At 36.3% G+C, this 22,370-nt stretch overlaps 2 protein-coding genes across 5 annotated transcripts in view; one reads left to right on the top strand and one right to left on the bottom strand.

Moving 5' to 3' along the window:
• WDR33 (WD repeat domain 33) overlaps window positions 1–22,370 on the top strand; it is a 107,070-nt gene that overhangs the window by 35,362 nt on the left and 49,338 nt on the right. For all 4 annotated transcript variants that reach the window (XM_037523133.1, XM_037523134.2, XM_037523135.2 and 1 more), the window contains exons 2-7: window positions 2,505–2,731; window positions 3,865–3,933; window positions 4,771–4,875; window positions 7,139–7,234; window positions 7,386–7,537; window positions 9,203–9,300. In XM_037523133.1, coding sequence (XP_037379030.1) covers window positions 2,528–2,731; window positions 3,865–3,933; window positions 4,771–4,875; window positions 7,139–7,234; window positions 7,386–7,537; window positions 9,203–9,300 — 724 coding nt within the window. In that variant the 5' untranslated portion in view covers window positions 2,505–2,527. The remainder of the gene's footprint in view (window positions 1–2,504; window positions 2,732–3,864; window positions 3,934–4,770; window positions 4,876–7,138; window positions 7,235–7,385; window positions 7,538–9,202; window positions 9,301–22,370) is intronic.
• On the bottom strand, window positions 5,131–5,433 carry LOC119255715 (40S ribosomal protein S27-like). The gene has a single exon (XM_037523137.2). It carries the CDS (start codon window positions 5,409–5,411, stop codon window positions 5,160–5,162), a length of 252 nt encoding a protein of 83 aa, XP_037379034.1. The 5' UTR covers window positions 5,412–5,433; the 3' UTR covers window positions 5,131–5,159.

The following is a 22,370-nucleotide window of genomic DNA, read 5'->3' as shown; positions in this document are numbered from 1 at the left end:
CAACAGATTGATTGTTTTACATTTGACTTTAGTCATTTTCCTTACACTTGACACTTGGTTAGTGCTGTATAGCCATGTGCACATCACCCAAGTTCAGCACCAGTATCTTTCTGTTATGTTTTATCCACTGCCTGACTGTTAAGTTTTATCCACTGCCTGTTTGTTTTCAAAGGATTAAATTCCCATTTTGTAATTGAGGTAGAAGTCACATGTCATGAAATTCACTGTTTTAGCCATTTAAAGTGTTCCGTTCAGCACCACTTAGTACATTTACAATGTTGTACTGCCTCTAATTCCAAAACATTTCATCACCTCCAACAGAAATCCCATTCCTCTTCCCCTGTCCCTGCAACTGCGGAGCTGCCTTCTCTGGATTTTTCATATCAGAGGAATCATACAATATTTGACTGTTCATGTCTTACTCCTTCACTTACATATTTTTGAGATTCTTGCATGTTGTAGCAGGTGTAAGTACCTGATTTCATTTTAAAATGCATATAGATATATGTCCATTCCCATTTGACATCAGCATTAGAAGCTAGGCTATTAGGATTGTTTTAGTCTAATAAAACCAGAAATTTGATGATTGTAATGTGAAAAAATGATAATATCAAAATATATTTTTCAAAGAAGTACTCTTTTAGAATTGTTGGCTTAGCCATGTGAATTGCAGGTATTAGTTCAAATTTAGATGCTGAAACTTAGTTGGAGTAAATAGATTTTTTTCACTAGCCTTATTGAGTCAAATGCTTAGTGCGTTTTGTATATTCTGATTTAACTCACCCACAGCTCTAAGAGAGAGAATGTTTCTCAGTTCATTGCAAATTAACATTCATCAAGGGCTGACTACAATTGCCCCAGAGTAATGGAAATAATACATATTAAACAGTTTGATTTTACTATTTGTTTTTAATGTTGTGGGACTCAGGATTTCATTCTTCTCCCTTCACTTCTTCCCACTGGTCTTCTAACATTATTAAATGGTTTCAGGAGAGACTAAAGTGACAAGAATTAATGAAGTAGTACTAAGAATATATTCATTTTCATCCAAGAAAATCATAACTTTTTTTTTCAATGTTTGTTTTTTTTTTTTTTAAAGATTTATTTATTTATACATGCACTAGGTACAGTCAGAAGCACAGGAGGGTGAAAGAATTCACCAGAGCCAGAGCGGGGAGCAGAGCAGGCAGGAGGACTGAAGTACACTGCTGAGGGGAGCAGCGGGCGGCAGGAGAGGTCTGCACACCATGTGGGACCCTCCTCCGGTGGCCGGGGAGCAGCCGGGGATCGAACCCGGCACTGCAGAGGCTGCGGGCAGCTTCACAACCCAACGCTCAACTGCTGCGCCACTGGGGAGGCCCCATAACTTTTTTTTTTAAAGATTTATTTATTTTTTTTTTTACAAGAGCTGGGGTATAGGCCAGAGGCGCGGGAGGCTGAGAAGATTCACCAGAGACAGAGCAAAGAGCAGAATAGGCAGACTGACGAAACACACTGCTGAGGGGAGCAGTGGGGAGACAGGAGAGGTCTGCTGTGCTATGTGGGAATCTCCCTGGCCCGCTGGGAATTGAACCTGCACTGTGAGGCTGAGGACAGCTTCACAGCACTGTGCTCAACACGCTGGGCCACCGGGGAGGCCCGAAAATCATAACTTTTAAGTCCTTTAATGTCTTGAATGTGATATGAGACTTGTATAAGAATATAGAAGAATAATGAAAAATGTGATCTTTTAAAACAAAAAATGGAAAACAAAATCTGGAAAAGCTTCTAACATCCCTTATGTGTTTTTCAGAGTATATTTAAGAAATATAATAAAAGTGTGTTTTTAAATCATATATTTATATTATTGGAATGTAAATTTAATTGTAGAGCATGGAAGTTGGGAAATTATAAGCTCATAACATTTTTTCTGTTCAGATGTAAGCTTAATGTTGCTTATGTAAGTGTGTAAACGTATATACTAAGAACTAAGCTTCTGTGGAAGTTACTTTAAGTCTGAAATTAGATGTACTTTTAGCTTTCATATGAAGTAAGGTAGTTTATTCCTCTACAGTGTTCCTAGGAAATTTAAAACAGTAAAACTAAGGTTTTAAAATTTTATACAATTTGACTATTTATTGTGTTAAATGGGGTCTTAGAATGATTTGACAAACATAGTTGAACTTCATTTAAAAAATGTGAATATTCTCAGTGAGCCCACCTTTCCCCACTCCATAACCCTTCTTCCCCAGCTGGGCCAGTGCACAAAACTCAAACTGTTACAAATTGTAGGTTTCCTTTCATTAGTCTGAATGTTCAGCAAATACTTCCACAGTACTTATTCTGTGAATTGGCCTTTTCCAAATTTGTACCTAGCCATTAATTTTAATAGTTCTTTTTGTAGATAGGTTGACTAATAGCTAGAAACAATGCAAAAGGAAGATAAATAAAAGTGTCATTTAAAATTTTTCATACAGTGTTGCAATGCTGATATTTGTAGTGAAAGTACTTTTTCCCTACCCTAGTGTCCTAGAACGAAAACACCACCATGGCTACAGAAATTGGTTCTCCTCCTCGTTTTTTCCATATGCCAAGGTTCCAACACCAGGCACCTCGACAGCTGTTCTATAAGCGACCCGATTTTGCACAGCAACAAGCAATGCAACAGCTTACTTTTGATGGAAAGCGAATGAGAAAAGCAGTAAACCGAAAAACCATAGACTATAATCCTTCTGTAATTAAATATTTGGAGGTAAGTCAACTTAATATGCTTCAGGTGACCTTTGGTTTTTCAAAAAATAAAATTTTTTAAATGCAGGCTAATAAGTTTATCTGTGTTTCTTGAATTAGTGGGATAAAGTGGATTTTCACATTTTAATAAGTAGTTATTTTGTTCTGTACATTAATCATCTCAAAAATTATTAAAGCTATACTCCATTTAGCAAATAGGCTTTGTTTTAATGGTTTACAACAAATCTCAAAAGAGGGTTCTTGGCCAACCTTAAAACACTTGTTAAACCCACAATGTATGTTACATGTTAAGAGACTGCCAACATAGGAATATTTTTATGAGAACATGCATTTAGAATTTTGTGTATCAGAATAGTGGCAATAGGAGCATAGACTCTCCAAACCCCTTTTGGTAGGTCGCTTGTAGTGATCAGGGAAAGGATTCAACTTGACTGTTGAGCACCTGCCAAAGTCCTATGGGGAAATCAACTCTGTGGCAAAATAGACGTTTGCCTAAATCTGTCAGTTTCTCCCCTTTGAGTTCTTTATATGTCTTAACTCAGGAATTAGCCTGTGATTTACTTTTCATTACTAACCCCTGTTACTTTAATTGGCTTTGGTCTGCTCTGGCCTGCTAAAAAATTTGTCTGCTTTTCATTATGAGACTTACTATAGATAGTTTGCACATTGGGCATAATTACTAGTATGTTGCAAGCATGTATGAGGAGAAAATTCTTCTAGAGGTAAAGACAGATTTAAGTTTTCCTGGGTATTTCAGTTGGAAAACTTAGACTAGGAGAATTTAGGAGGAATGAGGAAACCAAGGACAAAATAATTGTGCTGAGGAGTGTGAAGGAATTGGGGATGTCTCTGTTCCTCTCCTTAGTCCTTTTTTTAAGGTATGAGTGAGAATGTGTTGGGATCAGCAGTATCTTGGATGATTGCTTGGGCATCGTGTGAATAAAGAGAGGAGGAAAATTCTAACAATGTCAATAGAATTAAGAGAGGAGCTCTCTTTAAGAGAACTGTTATTTGTGTTTTAGAATGTAATGAAATTTTTTTCTCCCAATTTAATAATAGCTTACATTTTGTTACTAATTGGCTTAGCTTCAAATTGACCATGTAATACTTACTAAATTTATTTATTTTTGACAGAATAGGATATGGCAAAGAGACCAGAGAGATATGCGGGCAATTCAACCTGATGCAGGTTATTATAATGATGTAAGTACAAAATATGTCAAACTAGTTTTATAAAACTTACGTGGTTAGACATTTGAACCTGCAAATAATGTGATCTCAAATTGAAACGTGGGCTTTTCTTTTTACACTTAACGTTACTGAAACAAAACATTCTTAAAAGGGTAATAGAATACAATGCTATAAACCATGGGCTATTGTCTATCTCAGTGAAAAGTTTTCTTTTAATGTTGCATGAACTTTTGTTCTGGGGCTTAAAGCAGTGTACAGGAAAAGATTACACTGCTTCAAAGTCTATGAATAGGAAAATTAATTTAAAATTTGACTTACTGTGAACATGTGTAATTGTGTTAACTTTTTGAACTGTTCAGGAAAATCTGATACTTGATTTATCATTTGTTTAGGAATAAATGGGCATTTTACTTTTTTTAAAAAAATATTTATGTATATAAGAACCAGGGTACAGGCCAGAAATGTGGGGGGTGAGAGGATTCACCAGAGACAGAGTGGGAATAAAACAGGCAGATTGACTGAAATACACTGCTGGAGGGAGCAGCAGCGAGTCAGGAGAGGTCTGCTGTGCCATGTGGGTAGCTCCCTGGCCGGTGATCGAACTCTTTTGTGCTGCAGTGGCTGTGGATAACTTCATAGGTTGCGTCTTAACCCCTTGCACCACCATGGAGGCCTGCATTTTACTTTCTTGTATCTTGGTTTTCTTCATTTCATTAACATAGCCTAATTAAAATCTGTGATAGTTTTTAAAGTCTTTAAATGTTGAAATAATTTCCCTGCTATATCCTGAGTAATCAAGAGCTCTTAAAATCCAATTCTTCTCTCCCCCACCCCCCTTTTTTTTGGTAGCTGGTTCCACCTATAGGTATGTTGAATAATCCTATGAATGCAGTAACAACGAAATTTGTTCGGACATCAACAAATAAAGTGAAGTGTCCAGTATTTGTTGTTAGGGTAAGTATTATATTGAATAGTTTTTGGAAAAATTAATCCTGAGTTGTCTGCAAATATATTTAGCAGGGCAAAGAAAAACTTTAAATATATATGACAAAAACCCATGTATTGCCAATAATTTTATTTTCTAATAATCATTTATCCACTATATATCCACATTCAGTAAGGTACTACTTTTGGATTGTTTTTCTTCACATTGTAATTGCCATAGATTTCTTTTTTTTTTTTTTATCCAAAACTTGTTTATTAGGATGGTTTCTCATTCATCTTGATTTAGGGTGCTTTTAGTGCTGCTTCCGTCTGAAGGAGCATCCTTCTGTAAGCCTTGCTTTTCCTCCTGTAGGCTGGCAGAGGACAGTGGAGCAGCCAACACACAATACTACCGTTTGTGCATGGCTAAAGACGGTGGTGATTTTATAGCATCCTGGGCATTTCACATCCATGAAATAGGAATTGGGGCTCTGCACCAGGCGCTTCTTCTTGTGTTTCCTCTTCTCTTCTGGAGAGGGATGAAGGAGATCCTTTGCGAGAGGCATGTTCTCGTGGGGAGGTCGTCACCGCCGGAAAAAAGCTGTAATTGCCATAGATTTCTGGCCATGCATATACTCCTTCGTAATCTCAGACTTGCCCTTAGTACTGTTTAGAAAATGGTATTTCAAGATGAATGAAAACTCTTAAGTGTTACTAGGAAGGAAAACACCCCAGGAGAGGTGAATTGTCAGCTCCATGAAGGTATATAGTAGGTACACAGTACATTTTCACTGAAATTTTTAAGATAAAATTTGAATGGAGGGCCTCCTCTGGTGGCGCAGCGGTTGAGCGCTGGGCTGCAAAGCTGCCAGCAGCCTCTGCAGCGCTGGTTCGATCCCCGGCTGCCGGTGAGGGTCCCACATGGCACGCAGACCTCTCCTGCCGCGCCCACTGCTCCCCTCAGCAGTGTACCTCAGTCCTTCTGCCTGTTCCCCGCTCTGGCTCTGGTGAATTCTCTCACCCTCCCGCGCTTCTTACTGTACCCAGTGCTTGTATAAATAAATAAATAAATCTTAAAAAAAAATTGGATGTATTTGCAATAAAACGTCTACCCATCTTTTTCTCTATGCAGTCAATTAATATTCCCATAGATAATAGTATGTTTTATGATTTGCTAAATTAGAATGCACTGGCTGCATAATAATATCTTAGTTATAGAAACATACATTATTTACTAATCCAACTTGCGCAATTAAGATTTAAGGGAAAAATAATAAGCAGGTGAAGAACAGCGCTTGTGTAATGTGGCATTAGAGCAAAATGAATACGTCCTAGCAGAAATAGACAGTAGGAGAGCAGGAAAATTTTACTTATAATTATCAAAATCATGATCTGCTGGTAAGCAATAAAAAGCCAGGTCATGTATATCTGTATACTTTACCATATAAATATAGTCTTCATTTTATATATTTCATTCTATTGTTCTTATAAACATATGAGTATTTTTCAACTCTGATATTCTTTTTTTATTTTAGAAAATAGGATCATTCTGTTAACTTTTGTGTATATTTATATCTTCTAAGGAGAGTGTGTAATCTATAATGGAAACTAAGAAAAAATACATTGTGTTTTCAATTGATCAGGATAGGTCACCAGTTTCCTTTAGCAAATTGTGGCAAAATATTGGTTTTGTGTTAGTAACAGACTCATATTTTTTTGAGAGTAGATCACTGTTAACTGTGAATGGAAGATATTAAAATTGTTCCCTCTTTCCCCTTTTAACAAAATATGTTTAGTTATCAGGAAAAGTGTGATAGTTTTGATGTCCTTCAATTGGTACTTACTGCTATACTATTGTTTCTGCCTGAATTGGTCCACTGGCAGTTGTAATAAACCAAATTAGTCTTTGAGTTTTTCTGGTAACTGACATCTTATTTATGTTAGCCTACCATGTGTCTTAGGAAATTGAGTTTTTGCATATTTTGTTTTGAAATGCTCTTTGGTGTTGATAGGTGTGTAATTTAACCAAATACTTATAAATGCACTCAGAATTTGTACTTTCCTTAATTGAGCGGAACTGCTAGAGCTTTCCTAGCATTGTATTAATGTAAGTTCTTTTCTAACAAAGTTTTTCTTATAAACTGAGTTATGCTTAAGTGGAAGTCAGTATTGTCTCCTTACTGCCAATTATTAGATATTTTATAACAACGTTATAAGTTTTTTCAAAATAGTTAATGTTGGGGGTGAGGGCTTGTTTGTTACTTTTTGTAACCTGTCTTTTTTTCTTCCCCAGTGGACTCCAGAAGGAAGACGGTTGGTCACTGGAGCTTCTAGTGGGGAGTTTACCTTGTGGAATGGACTCACTTTCAATTTCGAAACAATATTACAGGTAACAGTAGTCAGATGGTAGCAGAGATATAGTTGCTTTATTGACATTTTAACCTTATAATTGGACAAATCATTGTTGTGAATTAATACATGCTCCTGTAAAAGCCTGACATCATGTATTCCAACATGTACAAATGTTTCTGTTTTCCCAGGCCCACGATAGCCCAGTGAGGGCCATGACTTGGTCACATAATGACATGTGGATGTTGACAGCAGACCACGGAGGATATGTGAAATATTGGCAGTCGAACATGAACAACGTCAAGATGTTCCAGGCACATAAGGAGGCGATTAGAGAGGCCAGGTTTATACACAATATACCATTTTCTGTAGTCCCTATTGTCATGGTTAAATTATTCTCTAAGTGTATTCTGGGTGCAAAGATGCATGGGCTCTGTCAGATTCTGGGAAACTTTCTGCACCCTATAAACACAGTATTTTTCTTTGTTTTCACACATTCACCATTTTGCTGGCACCTTTCTGAAGTAGTGTTGTCTTGGTATCAGCCTTTGCAATATGTTAGAGATGTATTGTCTGCCGCATTTTGCACTGGTTTTCTCTTTTCATTTATGGTTAATAATATGTATACGTATTCCTTTTATTATCTATTGTGTAAGACAAGAATATTTCATTCCAAATAAAGAATTCAGTCTTTAATTATACAACTGAATAAAATCTAAAGCCTACAGAAAACATCTTCAGAGTTCACACAAAATACGAGAAAAAGGCTTAAATGAAGACCTGGTTGGCTTGGTTATGCCACGACTTCAAAAGGAAAGTATAGTAGGACTAAAAACTCACAAATAACTCTGGATGTGGCAAACATTAATGGATTAATGAATGGGTTCTTCAAGCTTTGAAACTGTAAGCATACCATTGTCAAGAAGATTCTAGGACCTGATTCACTGTTGAGAACATCAGTTACACCAAATGTATGAGTGGAGTTTAAAAAGTATTTTCAGTGACTTGTATATTTTTACATATCAATGAGATATGTATAGTAAAGCTCAAGAAAAAGTTTCAAAAACAAGCCGGAAGAATTGCTGCAGCCTCAGAATAAAGCTAAGCAGCATTCTTTATGGTTGTGCCACCCATGCATGAGAGGTTTTCAACTTTATAGAAACATCTTCAACTGCAGTCACTTGTTTCTACTTTCAGAATCTTAACACGGATAAACATGCTTCTGCTGAGACTCTGCCTTAGTGTTCTGCCATACATTGAGTTTTCACAGTTGGTCCTTTCTTAGTTATAGAGGATTCAAAAGTTCAAGGGAGTTGTTAGTTAAGAAAATTTACGGTCTTTCACTATAGGAAGAAATAATGGCGATCTCCTGTGTAGCAGATTCTTTGCCTTTAAACACAAATCTGAGTGTCCCTGTGTTAAAAAGTTTTCCTCAAAAGGTACAACATTCATGGGATTGCTTGCCAGGAAGAAGATGTGAAAGTTTTCCCCAGAACTCTTAAATGAGAAACATCGTGTATAGATATATTTAACAGCAGTCTTTAAATAGCCTTCCTGATTTTTTTTCCCCCAGCTTGTTAAGTATTTGAGGCAGAAGCTGATGCTGATTTTTTGAGCAGTATTCCTATGTGATTTAAGAAACTGCAGGAATATTGCAGAAATAGAATTCATTTAGATTCTACACTTAAATCAACTTCATGTTTTTTCTTGGTGCAGTAGGATATAGTATACTGCTTGAGCACAGGTAGCACTAGTTCCATTAATACACTTGTAAAGTTCTCTGAATATTAATGACTGAAAATTAAGAAGCAGTTATTGTTGAATTCTTCTTTTGATGAGATACATTGGTTAGCTGACAACATTCTCTTTAAGGGCTTCTTCACTGTTGGATACTTCCCTCTCCTGTTTATAACGCAGCACAGTGTTTTTATTTTTTCCCTGTCTGAGAAGCACAGATAATCTGTTAAATGCTGACTTCTTTCCCCTGCTGTGTGTCTTCATGTAACAGTTTCTCACCCACGGATAATAAATTTGCTACATGCTCTGATGACGGCACTGTTAGAATCTGGGACTTTCTTCGTTGCCATGAGGAAAGAATTCTGCGAGGTATGTGTACTAACAGTACTGATTGGAATATTTAAATAGGGAAGGCATTTGTGGTTAAATCACCACAATACCACAATACCAGCTTACATCTCCATCCAGTTCTTCTCACATATATACCGTCTCAGTCAGGCTCTTTAAGGAAACCAAATTCTCTGTTTCACAATCATTTTATGGATTTTTACTAGTAATATTATCTATGAATTTTTTTAGCTATAAATTAATACATGCGTTCTTTCCCCTCCAACCCCTAATTACTTGCTTATCTATATGCATCTTTTAGGGTTAAATTCCTTTTTCTTATACAAAGGATACCTTTCCCCAGCATATTGACACTGTACTTTTACTTAGATAGCTCACATTCTTCTAGTAGTTCTCTTTCAATATGAACTAGTTGAGGTGTCTCCACTTCTCAGTATTGCTGTTTCTGAAGGCAGGTAGCTTTTTTTCAGTATACCACATTTATACTAAATGGCCCACTTATTACTGAATTTTGGGGAAATTCCTTGCTTATTTTTCTTGATTTCATTTATAAATTCTATATTACAAAAATATCCATATTTTCACTTGAATTCACCTTGGACTTCATAAAGTGAGAATGTTTAAATGCTAACGGTATAATGCCATTTGTGTGAATTTAGTGGTGGTAGAATTAGAATTATTTTTTTATATCTTCAGTATATACATTAAAGCAAAAACATTTACACTTCAAATTAAATCCCATTCATTTATTATTCACTAGGAAAGTAGTTTTCAAAGGTGCTTCATTTGAACCTCTCCTGACTTAATAGTTTTCAGGATTCCAGTATGCCATAACACCGTCTTCTGACACATAACCACAGGGTGGGTAAATGGATGCCACAGCATTTGGTGTCAGGAAATTACTGTTCAGTTTTCTGTTCAAGAATTAGTAGAGTTAGTTGTCTTGTTTCTTATAGCTTTCCAGAGTTTTATTTGTAGCATATAGCATCCATGCTTTTTAGACAAGAAAATAAAGTCTTTTGATATTTAACCCATATTTCTTTCTTTTTTTTTTTTTTAAAGATTTATTTTTATTTATGTATTCATACAAGAACTAGGGCGTAGGCCAGAAGTTTGGGAGTGGGGGTGTGTGAGAGAGGATTCACCAGACACAGAGTGGGGAGCAGAACAGGTGGATCTACTAAAATATACTGCTGAAGAGAGCAGCAGGTAAGATAGGAGAAGTCTGCTGTGCCATGTGGATCAACTCCCTGGCCAGGGATCGAATTCATGCCACAGTGGCTGGCGATAGCTTGATAGTACTGAGACTTTAACTCCTGTGCTACCAGGGAGGCCTGATAATTAACCCGTATTTCAAGCTGTATTTGCTTAAGTAAATATTCCTGGCTTTGCATATTTTGTATGGCTTCATCCCCAGTACAGTATTATGTCAGCAGCATAGGATGTAGTAACTATCATTAAAGAAGTGCATTTACTAATAACCAATATTATATAGATGAACTAGATGAACTCTTTGAAATCATCTAGTCTGAGTTATTGTATTGATGACCCCGGAAAGCTTCAGTGACACGTTCAAGGTAAAATAAGCTGAAAGGATGTACTAGAATCTATCATTTAACTCCTAGTCTGATACTACACTAGTGTTGCATCTTTCCTCAATAGAAGTCTTAGCAGTTAAACAGAAATAACTTTTTCTAGTCTTTGTGCATTCTGAGAAATACAGAATAGTAATCGTATAGTAATTTTTATTTATTCAAAGAATTCTAGAGTGTCGTGACAATTTTCCATGGATTAGGACTTTAATAACTGACGTTTGTATAAAAGCACTATGTATCTTGAATTTAAAAAAGAAGGATCATTTTTTCTTTATCTTTTCTATAACATTTTTTCAATTCCAAGTTTCAGTGAAGTGTTATTCAGTTTTGGTAATTAAGCTATTTCTAAATAGTGCTTAAAAACTTTGCCTCTGAAATTTAGAGGGTACATAAGATACTAACTAGCAGTGAAATATTTTCAGAGTGAGTCCAGGTAAATTTGGGTAAAGTTAAGAGAATGTTGAATCATTACCTGTTCTTCTGTATCTCAAAGTATACACCAGTGTGTGTGTGTGTATTTTATTTTACATTTTTACTATGGAAATTTCAAATACACACAAAAATATAATAAACTTCCATGTACTTTTAGGATTTATGTTCTAGTTTATTTATGGTTTTTTGCTTCCTTGTAGAAAATACTCTGCTTGCTTTATAGTTATTGAGTATGTGGGATGAATACAAATATATTAAAATAATAATTATACCACCCAAGTAGTAGTTCTGATAGTACATCTGGTGTGGTAGATGAATCATTAAATTCCAGTGGTCCATACTCTGTAATTCCTCACTTTTCTGAAATTTGGAGAGATTTTAAAATAATGAAACCAAAACTTCTAGTTTTCTATCCTTTACCTGGTGGATTGGTATTACCAGGATAGTGAAACTCTAGTTTTCTCAATGATGCAAAACTCTTCAAATACAATTTGAAGTGAACTTAAGTTAGTTCTTTTTTTGTGGAGAAGGTTGGAACACAAAGTCAAACATAGGTAGGCCTATCCAACCTCTATAGCATCTGTTGCTCTGTATGAAGGGATGATGATCATGTAACCCACATAGACTCTAACATGGGAGAGGTAAGCATGTTCTTACAGCCTGAGAGTGTTGTACGTCAAAGCATCACTTTTGAGGTTAAGTATTAAGAAAATCCAAGAACATTCTAATTGGAGGGGAGGGGGGAGGCTTATGATCATGTATTCTAACTCTTTATTAAATGCTTACCTTTACTCTATCACTCCTATCAACTCGTCTTCTCACATTTTCAGCAACAAAGTATTCACTACCTCAGGAGTCCCCTTTGCAATTTAGATACCTCTAATTTTTAGGAAGTTCTTCTCTTATGTCAGAAATTTGCTTCCTTGCATTTTTTCCTGCTTTCTGGAACACAAAAAATTAAGTCTGCACTTCTACATAGTGGCACTTTAAATATTTGAAGACAGCTGTTGTATCATCTTAGTGTAATCTTTTAACTATAAGCACACTGGATGCCTGCATGTGTCAGAAATCCTGATACCATACTTTTGAGTACAGTTGCTTTTTAGTGTCCTGAGATTGTTCTTATGCTTCCTGGAAAAGGAAGATGTTACACAAGAGTAAGTAATCAGTACTTTTAAGATTAAAATGACTAGAGATACATTGTCAGGAGATCGAAGTCATGATGATGGGTTCGTAGATAGGGAAAAGAAATAGACACTTAAAAAATTGAATATTTAGCAACATTGACAAATACCACTTACATATCTACCCATTATTAAAGCATATGCAAGTCACATAATTTATATATATTTTTTCTAGTATGAGTTAAACATCTCAATTTATGAACAGGGATTAAAATAACAGGGCCTCCCCTGGTGGCGCAGTGGTTGAGTGCTGGGCTGCGAGGCTGCCTGTAGCCTTTGCAGCGCCGGTTCATTCCCTAGCCACTGGTGAGGGTCCCACAAAAAAATAAAAAATAAAATAACATTTAAGCTCCATGAATACATGAGTCTAAATGTGCCTCTTGTTTACTGATGTTTATACTTTCGGCTGCAAGGGAAACCACATCATTAAATTTCGTTTATTAAATAATGACCGTATACTATATGTATGCTACCATAGGTAGAAGGACTTATTACAGGGTATGAGCCTTATTCTCATACATCAGAGTTTAAGTGGGGAAGGTAAGATATTTCCACAAACTTACGATGTTGGATAATGTGGGAGAAAAGTCATGATAGTGTTAGACATGTAGTTTTATTTTTTCTAATTTTTAAATTTTTTAAAAAAAATTTATTCATGCATACAAGAACTGGGGTACAGGCCAGAGGTGCAGGGGTAAGAGAATTTACCAGAGACAGCGTGGGGAGCAGAACAGGCAGATCTACTGAAATACACTGCTCAGGGGTGCACCATGCGAGTCAGGAGAGGTCTGCTGCACCATGTGGGTTAACTCCCTGGACGGGGATCAAACTGGCACTGCAGTGGCTGAGGGTAGCTTCATAGTGCTGCATCTTAACCCCTTGCATCATCAGGGAGGCCCCCTAGCCATGTAGTTTTATCAGAGAAGACTTAGAAGCAGATCATGTATTACCAGTTGAAAGGCAAATGAGAAAGTTGAGAATGTACAATCAATAAGAATACTGAAGTAAAGTGTTAGTGAGAAGCGTATACCCTTAAAAAGAATCCGGTCCACAGGTTTCAGCATGCTTTCTCCTGTTTCACCTTCTTGATTTTAGAAGAACAGACATGTAACCATATAACACTATCATCCTTACTGTGGGGCGTGTTCTGAGTACTTCATTAATCTTCCCAGTAACCCCAGGAGATGAGTACTATTTGCTCCACTTATTTTACAAATGCATAACCAAAGTGGAAAGAAATTAAATAAATCTTGCTGAGGAGGTCATGTAATCTGTAAGAAGTGGGCCTGTGATTTGAGCTCTGAACCACAATGTTAAACTGCTTCTTTTATGTTTTAAAAGTAATTATTAGCATGGACATAATACTGTCCTAAGCTGTGAGGACAGAATTGCAGAATTTTGGAGGGCTGAAGCAAGGGGTGGGTAGAGGAAACTAATTTAGGTACTCAAAATCATTTTACTATTCTTATAAGAGTTCATAGAAGTTAGAGGTTTTCATTGTATGACATATTTAACAACAAAAACCATACTGAATATTTTAAACCACAAATAGATTGAAAGATACTTATGTACTAGGTTATTTAAATAGAATATGGATGTAACAGTTAATGCTGAGACTTAGGAGGTAAGATCTGTTTCAGTTTTCATATATATGTGTGTGTATGTATATATACACACATGTATATATGGCAGTCACGGAGAGGAAATGGACTCAAGTACACACAAATTAAGAAAAGGAATATAAGTAATACTTTTGTTAAGCCCCCATGTATCCCTTACTGATTGCATTTGACTGTGGTTTTTAATAAATAAGACAAACTTCTCTGCAAAGATCTTTTGGTTCAGCAGTGTGTTTTTGAACTGTGTGAATACATATTTACAAGGTCTGTTTCAAAAATCTCTGATAATTTTTATTGGAAATTATTTTACTTATTAAAGTAAAATTGGCAAACCACATAGTTTGATTAATGCACATTATTTCTACCTTGTTTCATAAAACATTCCACAAAATACCCTATCTTTGCTTCCCAAGATAGAAAAAAACAAACAGCAACTTCCTTAAAAATAGCCTGTAGCAGAATGACTCTTTCCACTAACATAACACGTTTCAATATTTAAAAAGCACTCAGTCATATCTAATGTAATCTTCCTAACAACTGTGTAGGCCCATGTTGTATACAGACACCTCTTTTCTCTATCTGTGGTTCTTCATTTTGAGCAAAAATTTATTTAAGGCTCTTTTTCTTCTGTTCTCCTGAAAAGACTGAATCATGGTAGGTTCTCCTATGTAATAATCTGACAATATGAGAAACAAGATGATTTATTTCTAAAGCACAGTATTTGAAGAAGTTAGAGTAGTGGGATCCTGATTTATTTTATATGGTGCTTTTATGGAAATTAAAATTTTTTTTTAAAGATTTATTTATGCATACAAGAGCTGGGGTACTGGCCAGAGGTATAGGGGGTGAGAGACAGAGCAGGGAACAGAACAGGCAGACTGACTAAAATACACTGCTGAGGGGAGCAGTGGGTGAGTCAGGAGAGGTCTGCTGCGCTGTGTGGGTTGCTCCCTGGCTGGCCGGGGATCGAACTCTTGCTACAGAGGCTGCGGATTGCTTACAGTGTGGTGCTTTTAACCCCTTGCGCCACCAGGGAGGCCCTAAAAAATTTCTTTAAGGCGAAGAAAACAGTACATAAAATAATTATTTTAGATTTTTCTACTGGTCTTTGTTTCTATCTCTATTTTAAATATTGCACATAATAGAGTAAAGATTTGTTGAAAATAGAACTGTGACTTTCTAGGGATTGTAGAACTGTATGCTGTGCTATCATTGGAATTGAGTCAAGAGCAATTTCCAGATACTCTTGTATATAAAGATTCCAATTTTTTCACAGTGACAAATGATGATTAATAATTAATAGCCAATTTTCAGAGTCTTTACATCTTTGCATCTATAAAATATACTATAATTGTCGTCTTTAGTTTATTTTGAATGAGACTTAGTCATTCACTGATGAACTTAGTTGCCTGTCATATTGTGGAGTTTCCCAGCTAATTGTATCTTTAATAGTTTAAGTTAAAATTCAGAATTTTGAAAGAGCTGGTAAAATGGATAAATATATCATGTACTTTTGGATTTCACATTTTTTAGTGAGTTGATCTCTTAATAAAAGCATATTATCAAAAATAAATGGTTTGTCAGTGAGGGAAGTTCCAAAACAAATACGTGGTTTTTATTCAGTCACTTATCCCCTCTCCCTACTCATTGTTTTATGATATATCTTAAAGTTTGATTTTAAACTCTGATTAAACTATTTTGAAGTTTGATTTAAAGCCTATCTCAGGAATTTGTAAGTATTACCTATAGTGCTGTGATCTTTTTAGTTGTAAAGCGATAAGAATGAGAATTTCTACTAAAGGGAAGAAAGATAGTTTCTAGATTGTTTCATAAAATAGTGTTAATTTTTGGGAGAGTTTTTTACCTTTTTAGCCTGGTTTTTATAACATATGTTTCCTACACTAGCCCAGTGAATTTTGTCTGCTTTAAACTTGCTGATTTTACAAGAAGTATTTCTTCCTAGAGAACACCAGTAAGGCACAGCCACTGCAGGGACCCTGTGGTGCCTGTGAGCCAGACTAGGTAGAACTCCACAGCCCCGTGCGCTGCTTTATTAATTAATTAATTAATTAATATTTATCTATGCATACAAGAACTGGGGTACAGACCAGAGATGCAGGGGAGGCAGTGTGAGAGGATTCACCAGAGACAGAGGGGGGAACAGAACAGGCAGACTGACAAAATAGACTGCTGAGGGGAGCAGTGGGTGAGTCAGGAGAGGTCTGCTGCGCCATGTGGGTTGCTCCCTGGCTGTCCGGGGATCGAACTCGCTGCAGAGGCTGCGGACAGCTTCATAGGGTGGTGCTTAACCTCTTGCGCCACCAGGGAGGCCCCCCAGTGTGCTGCTTTAGTACAGCCATCCCCTGACTAGTACATGTCCCTTTGTAGAAATCCAGTTTAGGAATACATAGCTTAAAAAGTTTCTAAGTCATTGCCATTTTTGTATCCTTTTCTCCTTTTTTTTATTATTCAAAAATTGAACCTTGAGCATTCTGCACTTAGCATCACCATCTCCCTTTGCTGGTGAAAAGTTTGTGGGAGTACCTGTTCAGTTTCCAGGTGTTTTTTTTGTTTTTTGTTTTGTCAAAGATGGGAATTAAAAGTATTCTGCTACATTAAAAAATAGGTAAATCAACATGAACCCAGAGCCAAGGAATACAGGGGTGAGTTCTAGAAACTCCCTGTCAGGGAGCTCAATATTTAATCTTCAACTGAAAACTTTTAAGTCTGTCATTCAACAACAGCACTTAGTGTTGCCAGGAGTCAAAGGTTAGAGTAGTAGTTCTAGGTCCTGTCAAGAGTACTGATGCTTATAGTTTGCAACTACTAATCTGAAATGGATTTCGTTGGTAGTGACTGCTACATGTAAAACTTTAAAAGGCACTAGTGCTCTTGCACACAGGTTCTGAGAATTTTTACAAGATCTTCATTAAGGGACAATATTTCCTCCATTGAGAGCCAGTGGTTTGGAATTAATCTTACTGAAACAACTTTATTTTTATAGAATTACTAATGGGAGTCAAGAAAATGATACCAAATCAGAGGCAGTCTGTAGGTCATGGCCGCATCTTTGAAAGGTTGTTTCCAAAGTAAATTTTCTTCAGATGTTAGTTGGCCTATGAAGCAAGTATGTAGAGAATAATGCAAGATTCTGGGCCTCCCTGGTGGTGCAGCGGTTGAACGCTAGGCTGCGAGGCTGCCCGCAGCCTCTGCAGCGCCGGTTCATTCCCCGGCCGCTGGCGAGGGTCCCACAAAAAAAAAAAACAAAAACAAAAAACATTCCTTGCTTGCCCTCTGATGTGTTGGGCATTTCATTAATTTAGGTGGCTTACTTAGCAAATGTACAGATAATTCAAAATTAGAAGCAGAAGATGTCAGGATTCAAGAAGACATTGTTATGTTAAACTTAATAAAAACAATATGTTAACAGATTTTCAAAGTCCTGTACTTAGGTGTTTGACCTCAATTCTAGAGTTAGATTGACTTTATTAGAGTTTGTATAAAAATGATCATGAGTTTTAGATAATAGTGTAAATTCTTGAGGTGGCATGCCCTTCCACATTTTAAAAATGGATGTTAAGAATGGTGGAACTTAATTATTCAGGAGAGATGTCACAATTGGGAAAGGTCTGGACAATGTAAGGAAGAGTAAAGAGATGCTTAGTATTGAGCTTGGATAAGAGACTTGAAAAGTTTAGCCTCTTTCAAATATTTAAAGGCTTTTGTATGAAAGCAGGATTAGATTTATTTGTATAGGCCTAGAATATAGCAGGTGACAATATAGCAGGTGAGAATATAGGAATTCATATTTGTATTATGGAAATTTTTTCTTGTCAAAGGATAAGAAAATAGGCTGTTGTGTAAGCTATTGGACTTTTCTTCACTGAGATTGTGCCATGTTTAGTTTGCCAGCTAGCAGGGAGACTGGAAACCGTTCCCTTTCCAGTGGGTGGTTTGATTTAATAGAGTTAACCTGGACCAGGTGGTTAAATGTAGTTTCATGTTTTAAGGCAGACCCAAAAGACTGTAAGTCTAGCATGTGGGCACTTGAATTGCAGAGGGTAAGTGGGTAGGATATATCCTGTGAGGACATGGTGCCAACTTTTGGTGAGACAGTAGATATCAACCCCATTCTTTGATGTAGTGAATGGGGCCTCATTGCCACCTAATCTTTTACAAGATATTTAAAAATATTTATACTTTTAAGATTTACTATGTACACATTTAAAGTGCACAAATCGTAAGTGTGTATAGTATGATGTATTTTTACACATTTGTAGCATCTAAACACTGCTTAGATCAGTGTATAGAATGCTTTAAGCCCTCTAAAGATACCTTCATGCCTCCCTACCACTTAAGTCTTTTATTAAGTAGCTTAGACTTTAAAAGATATTTCCATCAAATTGTTTTTCCCTTTTCTCTGTTTTTTCAAGTTTATCTTAAAGTTTTGTGGTTTTTGTCATCTCACTTTGCCATGTGTAAAACTGTCTTAACTTCCCTCATTTGCCTCTGTTCTTTTGAAAATAATGCTTTTTAACTTACATATTTTTTTTTATTAAAGAGCATGCATCGTAATATTTTTTCTGATTACTTTCATTTAATAGTTGGCTGCTACTAAAAGCAACACAAGTTAGTACATATGGAGATAGTACTATATATTAATATAATGAGAGGCTCTGGAACCTGAGTGATAGTTTTAACATGTAGAAGTCATGTAACATGAGGGCAAATCACATTATTTATAATTGTGCCTTATTTGTATAACAGGGATTCATAATAGTAGCAACCTTACTGAGCAATCTAACTATTGAGAGTCTTAAATGAATTCAGGAGAAGCACTTAGTTAGTACCTGCCACATAAAAGAGTGTTCAGTCAATATTAGCTCTTACTATTTTGTTGCCAGAGCTTTCTTTAGAACCTGCTTGGACCTCTGCCTATTTAAGAATAAAATTGATTATTTTAGAAGTGCATTTTACTTTACTCATTTAAGTGTTTTCCAATTACTGTCATGTTATTATAATAGTACAGGTTTTTATTGATAGTTATTCCAGAAATATGACCACTTGTTTAAACAAAGTTTCATGAATATCTAGTGGGTTTTTTTTTTTTTTTTGGATGTAAAAGAAATTTAGCACTTAAAATTAGCCTTTTGAAGATCTCGTATGGAAGTATTGAAAGATTTTGTTAGATGAATCAAACATTTAAATGAGTACCCTCTCTGATTGAATCTCTTTTTGATGTAAATTAACAAGACATGGTTTCATCCCTTAAGCAACATTTCCCTAGTTCTTTCATTTCTTCTAATCCATTTCGTGTGCTAGTCAAGTACCATGATGAACAGGAATATTGAACGCACTAAAAGTTAACGGTCACGGCTTGTCACACTGCAGCACATTGTGGTCATTGGTGTTTAATTAAGACAGCATTTTTCCTCTGGGGATCGAACAGTTTTTTTCCTGTTGCCCAAATTGAATCACAGTTACAGCTCCATTTAGTTCAAGAAGTTTGGATGAGCTCATGATCTGGTAAATGTCATTTCTGTTTGTCATCTTCTGTTGCTTCTGTTTGAGTAATGTGTTCAGTAGTAAGTAAGGAGTCTTGGGGAAGGTATAGTCCACGTATTCTTTTATCCCAACAGGTAAGACTAATATAGAAATTTAATGTCATCTAGTTGGGGCTTCTGAGTAGCCACTATCCCATCCTATCAGACTTCCAGCTGACAGCATGCTGGCTGGGGTGTCATCTGTTGTGTTCTCAAAGTCTTTGGTGGAGTAACCTAGGCTCTAGCAGATAAGGGCCCCACTGATGAAGTAATTCTTAGAGCAAACAGGATGATATTAAAGGAGATACTAGGAATTAAAGAACATTTAAGTGTCATGGTTTCTGAATTTAAATTCTACTAATTTCTTTTTCAAATATCTTACCAGTCTGTTTTTTGAGAACATTTTTAGTTTTATGGATTTAATGTTTTAATTTTCTATTTAAATGTAAATTATCTACCTGTCTTTTGGGTTAAAAAACAAAGGATTATTAAAATAATTCATGAGTTTTTACTAGGCCTTTTATTTGGTTTATTCTTGCAAAGAAATTAAATTATTAAAATGCCTTAACATTTTAAGTTAATTATTTTAAATAGATGTTTTCTTTATGTTTTTGACATTTTTTAAAATGTCTGTTTAAAAACATGTTTGATGACAGAATTGATGACTCAGTTCTGATTTAGGAATTGGATATTAGCCATTGAAGATTAGAAATGATAGGTATTTGAAAGACAGTATGGTATAGAAGAGTTTGAGTCCCACAGGAAGCATGCCAAAGACTGATTAATGTGAAGGGTATGGCTTGGCACTGGTATTGAGATCTAGACTGTAAAAAGAATTCAACGTTGTGTTTCTTGTCTATTTTAGAATCACATTTAAATTAGATGAGCTAGGGGCCTCTCCAGTGGCACAGCGGTTGGGTGCTGGGCTGCGAGGCTGCCCCCAGCCTCTGCAGTGCCGGTTCGATCCCCAGCCGCTGGTGGGGGTCCCAATGGCGTGCAGACCTCTCCTGCCATGCCCGCTGCTCCCCTGAGCAGTGTACTTCAGTCCTGCCTGTTCTGTTCTCCACTCTGGCTCTGGTGTATTCTCTCACCCTCCCGCGCTTCTGACTGTACCCAGTGCTTGTATAAATAAATAAATAAATCTTTAAAAAATATATAAATTAGATGAATTAACATTTATCACACAATAAATTTGCATTTCTTTAGCATTTTTTAGAAGAGATTTACAGGGGAGGTTGGATTTAGTGGAAAGGTCAGTCTTCTTACTAGTTCATGTGGTAAATGAGGTATTAATAGATATTTTAAAGGATGATGAGCTAACTGTTCACATTTTATAGGTATAATTTAAATCATTGTTCCTTCTACTTGTGGAGTAGCCAGGTGTTCATGATACTTAAAAAGTAAGTCGTAATCCCTACATAATAAGGGACGTCAGACTGTAGTATGGATGTAATATTTTATATGCATACAATGCATATTACTAAGAAATGACAGGCCTTTGAAGGCAGTGACTTTTGTTTGGGATTTCAGACTGAAGCTCCATATTTACATCTTCCAGGGCCAAGACAGATGCAGTAGGCACTTGGAAACTGTTGTGTTCTTACCCACCCCCTAGAGATGCCTCTGTTCCATTTTATCTGGAAGGCAGTTAATTGGTGATTTTTTTTCCCATAGAGTCTTTTAAAATAAGACTTTATAGTTGACAAAAGGTTTTTCTGCTTTTTCTTAGGGGCAGAGAGGGACTTTTTGGTTGTTCGCTCAAGCTCTTAAAGACCTAAATGGTTTTTAACTTTTAAGTAATTATGAATGAATTAGCTTTAAAGGCAGTGTTTATTTTAAAATGAGCAGAATTGCTCATTTTAATGTATTTGTGTTGTAAAATCTTGTTATAGGTTGGCATTCTTGGATTTTCTACCTTTCTGATATGACTAATATTAATGCTTAGAAAAATTAATATTCAGTCACAAAGTAGGAGAATTCTGTACATTACTCTTTCATTGATAAGAGTACATGTAAAAATCTTACTTCATTTTCTTTTTATAGCTAACTTGTTATCCACCTGGTGAGCTCTGTTGTAAAAACATAAGTTACTCTCTTTCACCTTTTCTTTGTATCTTTGTTTTTATTACTATTGGGTTATTTTTTTGGGTTTCTTGTTTTTTGTTTTTTTGGGGTTTTTTTTGTAAGATTAATTTATTTATACAAGTGCTGGGTACAGTCAGAAGTGCGGGAGGGTGAGAGAATTCACCAGAGCCAGCGCGGGGAGCAGAACAGGCAGAAGGACTGAAGTACACTGCTGAGGGGAGCAGCGGGCGTGGCAGGAGAGGTCTGTGCGCCATGTGGGACCCTCACCGGCAGCCGGGGATCGAACTGGCGCTTCAGAGGCTGTGGGCAGCTTCGCAGCCCAGCACTCAACCGCTGCGTCACCAGGGGAGGCTCTGGGTTCCTTGTTTCAAATCTCAGAATCTGGCCGTAGCCCTGGGTACTTGACATATCTTCAGTTAAAATGACTCTTGATGATCTTATGACATGAGTAATGATGAGCCATGTTTAGAGTCATTTTGTAACCCTGGAACATTTAGTCTACTTTTATTCCACCATTACTATTTGCAAATGTCAATAAGTGCCCTTCAGTGAAAGACTAACAAGAATACATTTATTGTTGAACAAATAGGATTTATTAATTGTTACTGCAAAGGTCAGACCATAGTGTACCAT

This window comes from Talpa occidentalis, unplaced genomic scaffold (genome assembly GCF_014898055.3).
Source record: "Talpa occidentalis isolate TD23 unplaced genomic scaffold, MPIMG_talOcc4v2.1 talOcc4.3, whole genome shotgun sequence".
NCBI lineage: Eukaryota > Metazoa > Chordata > Mammalia > Eulipotyphla > Talpidae > Talpa > Talpa occidentalis.
The sequence above is the reverse complement of the archived record's forward strand: the minus strand, read 5'-3'. Positions and strand labels throughout refer to the sequence as shown.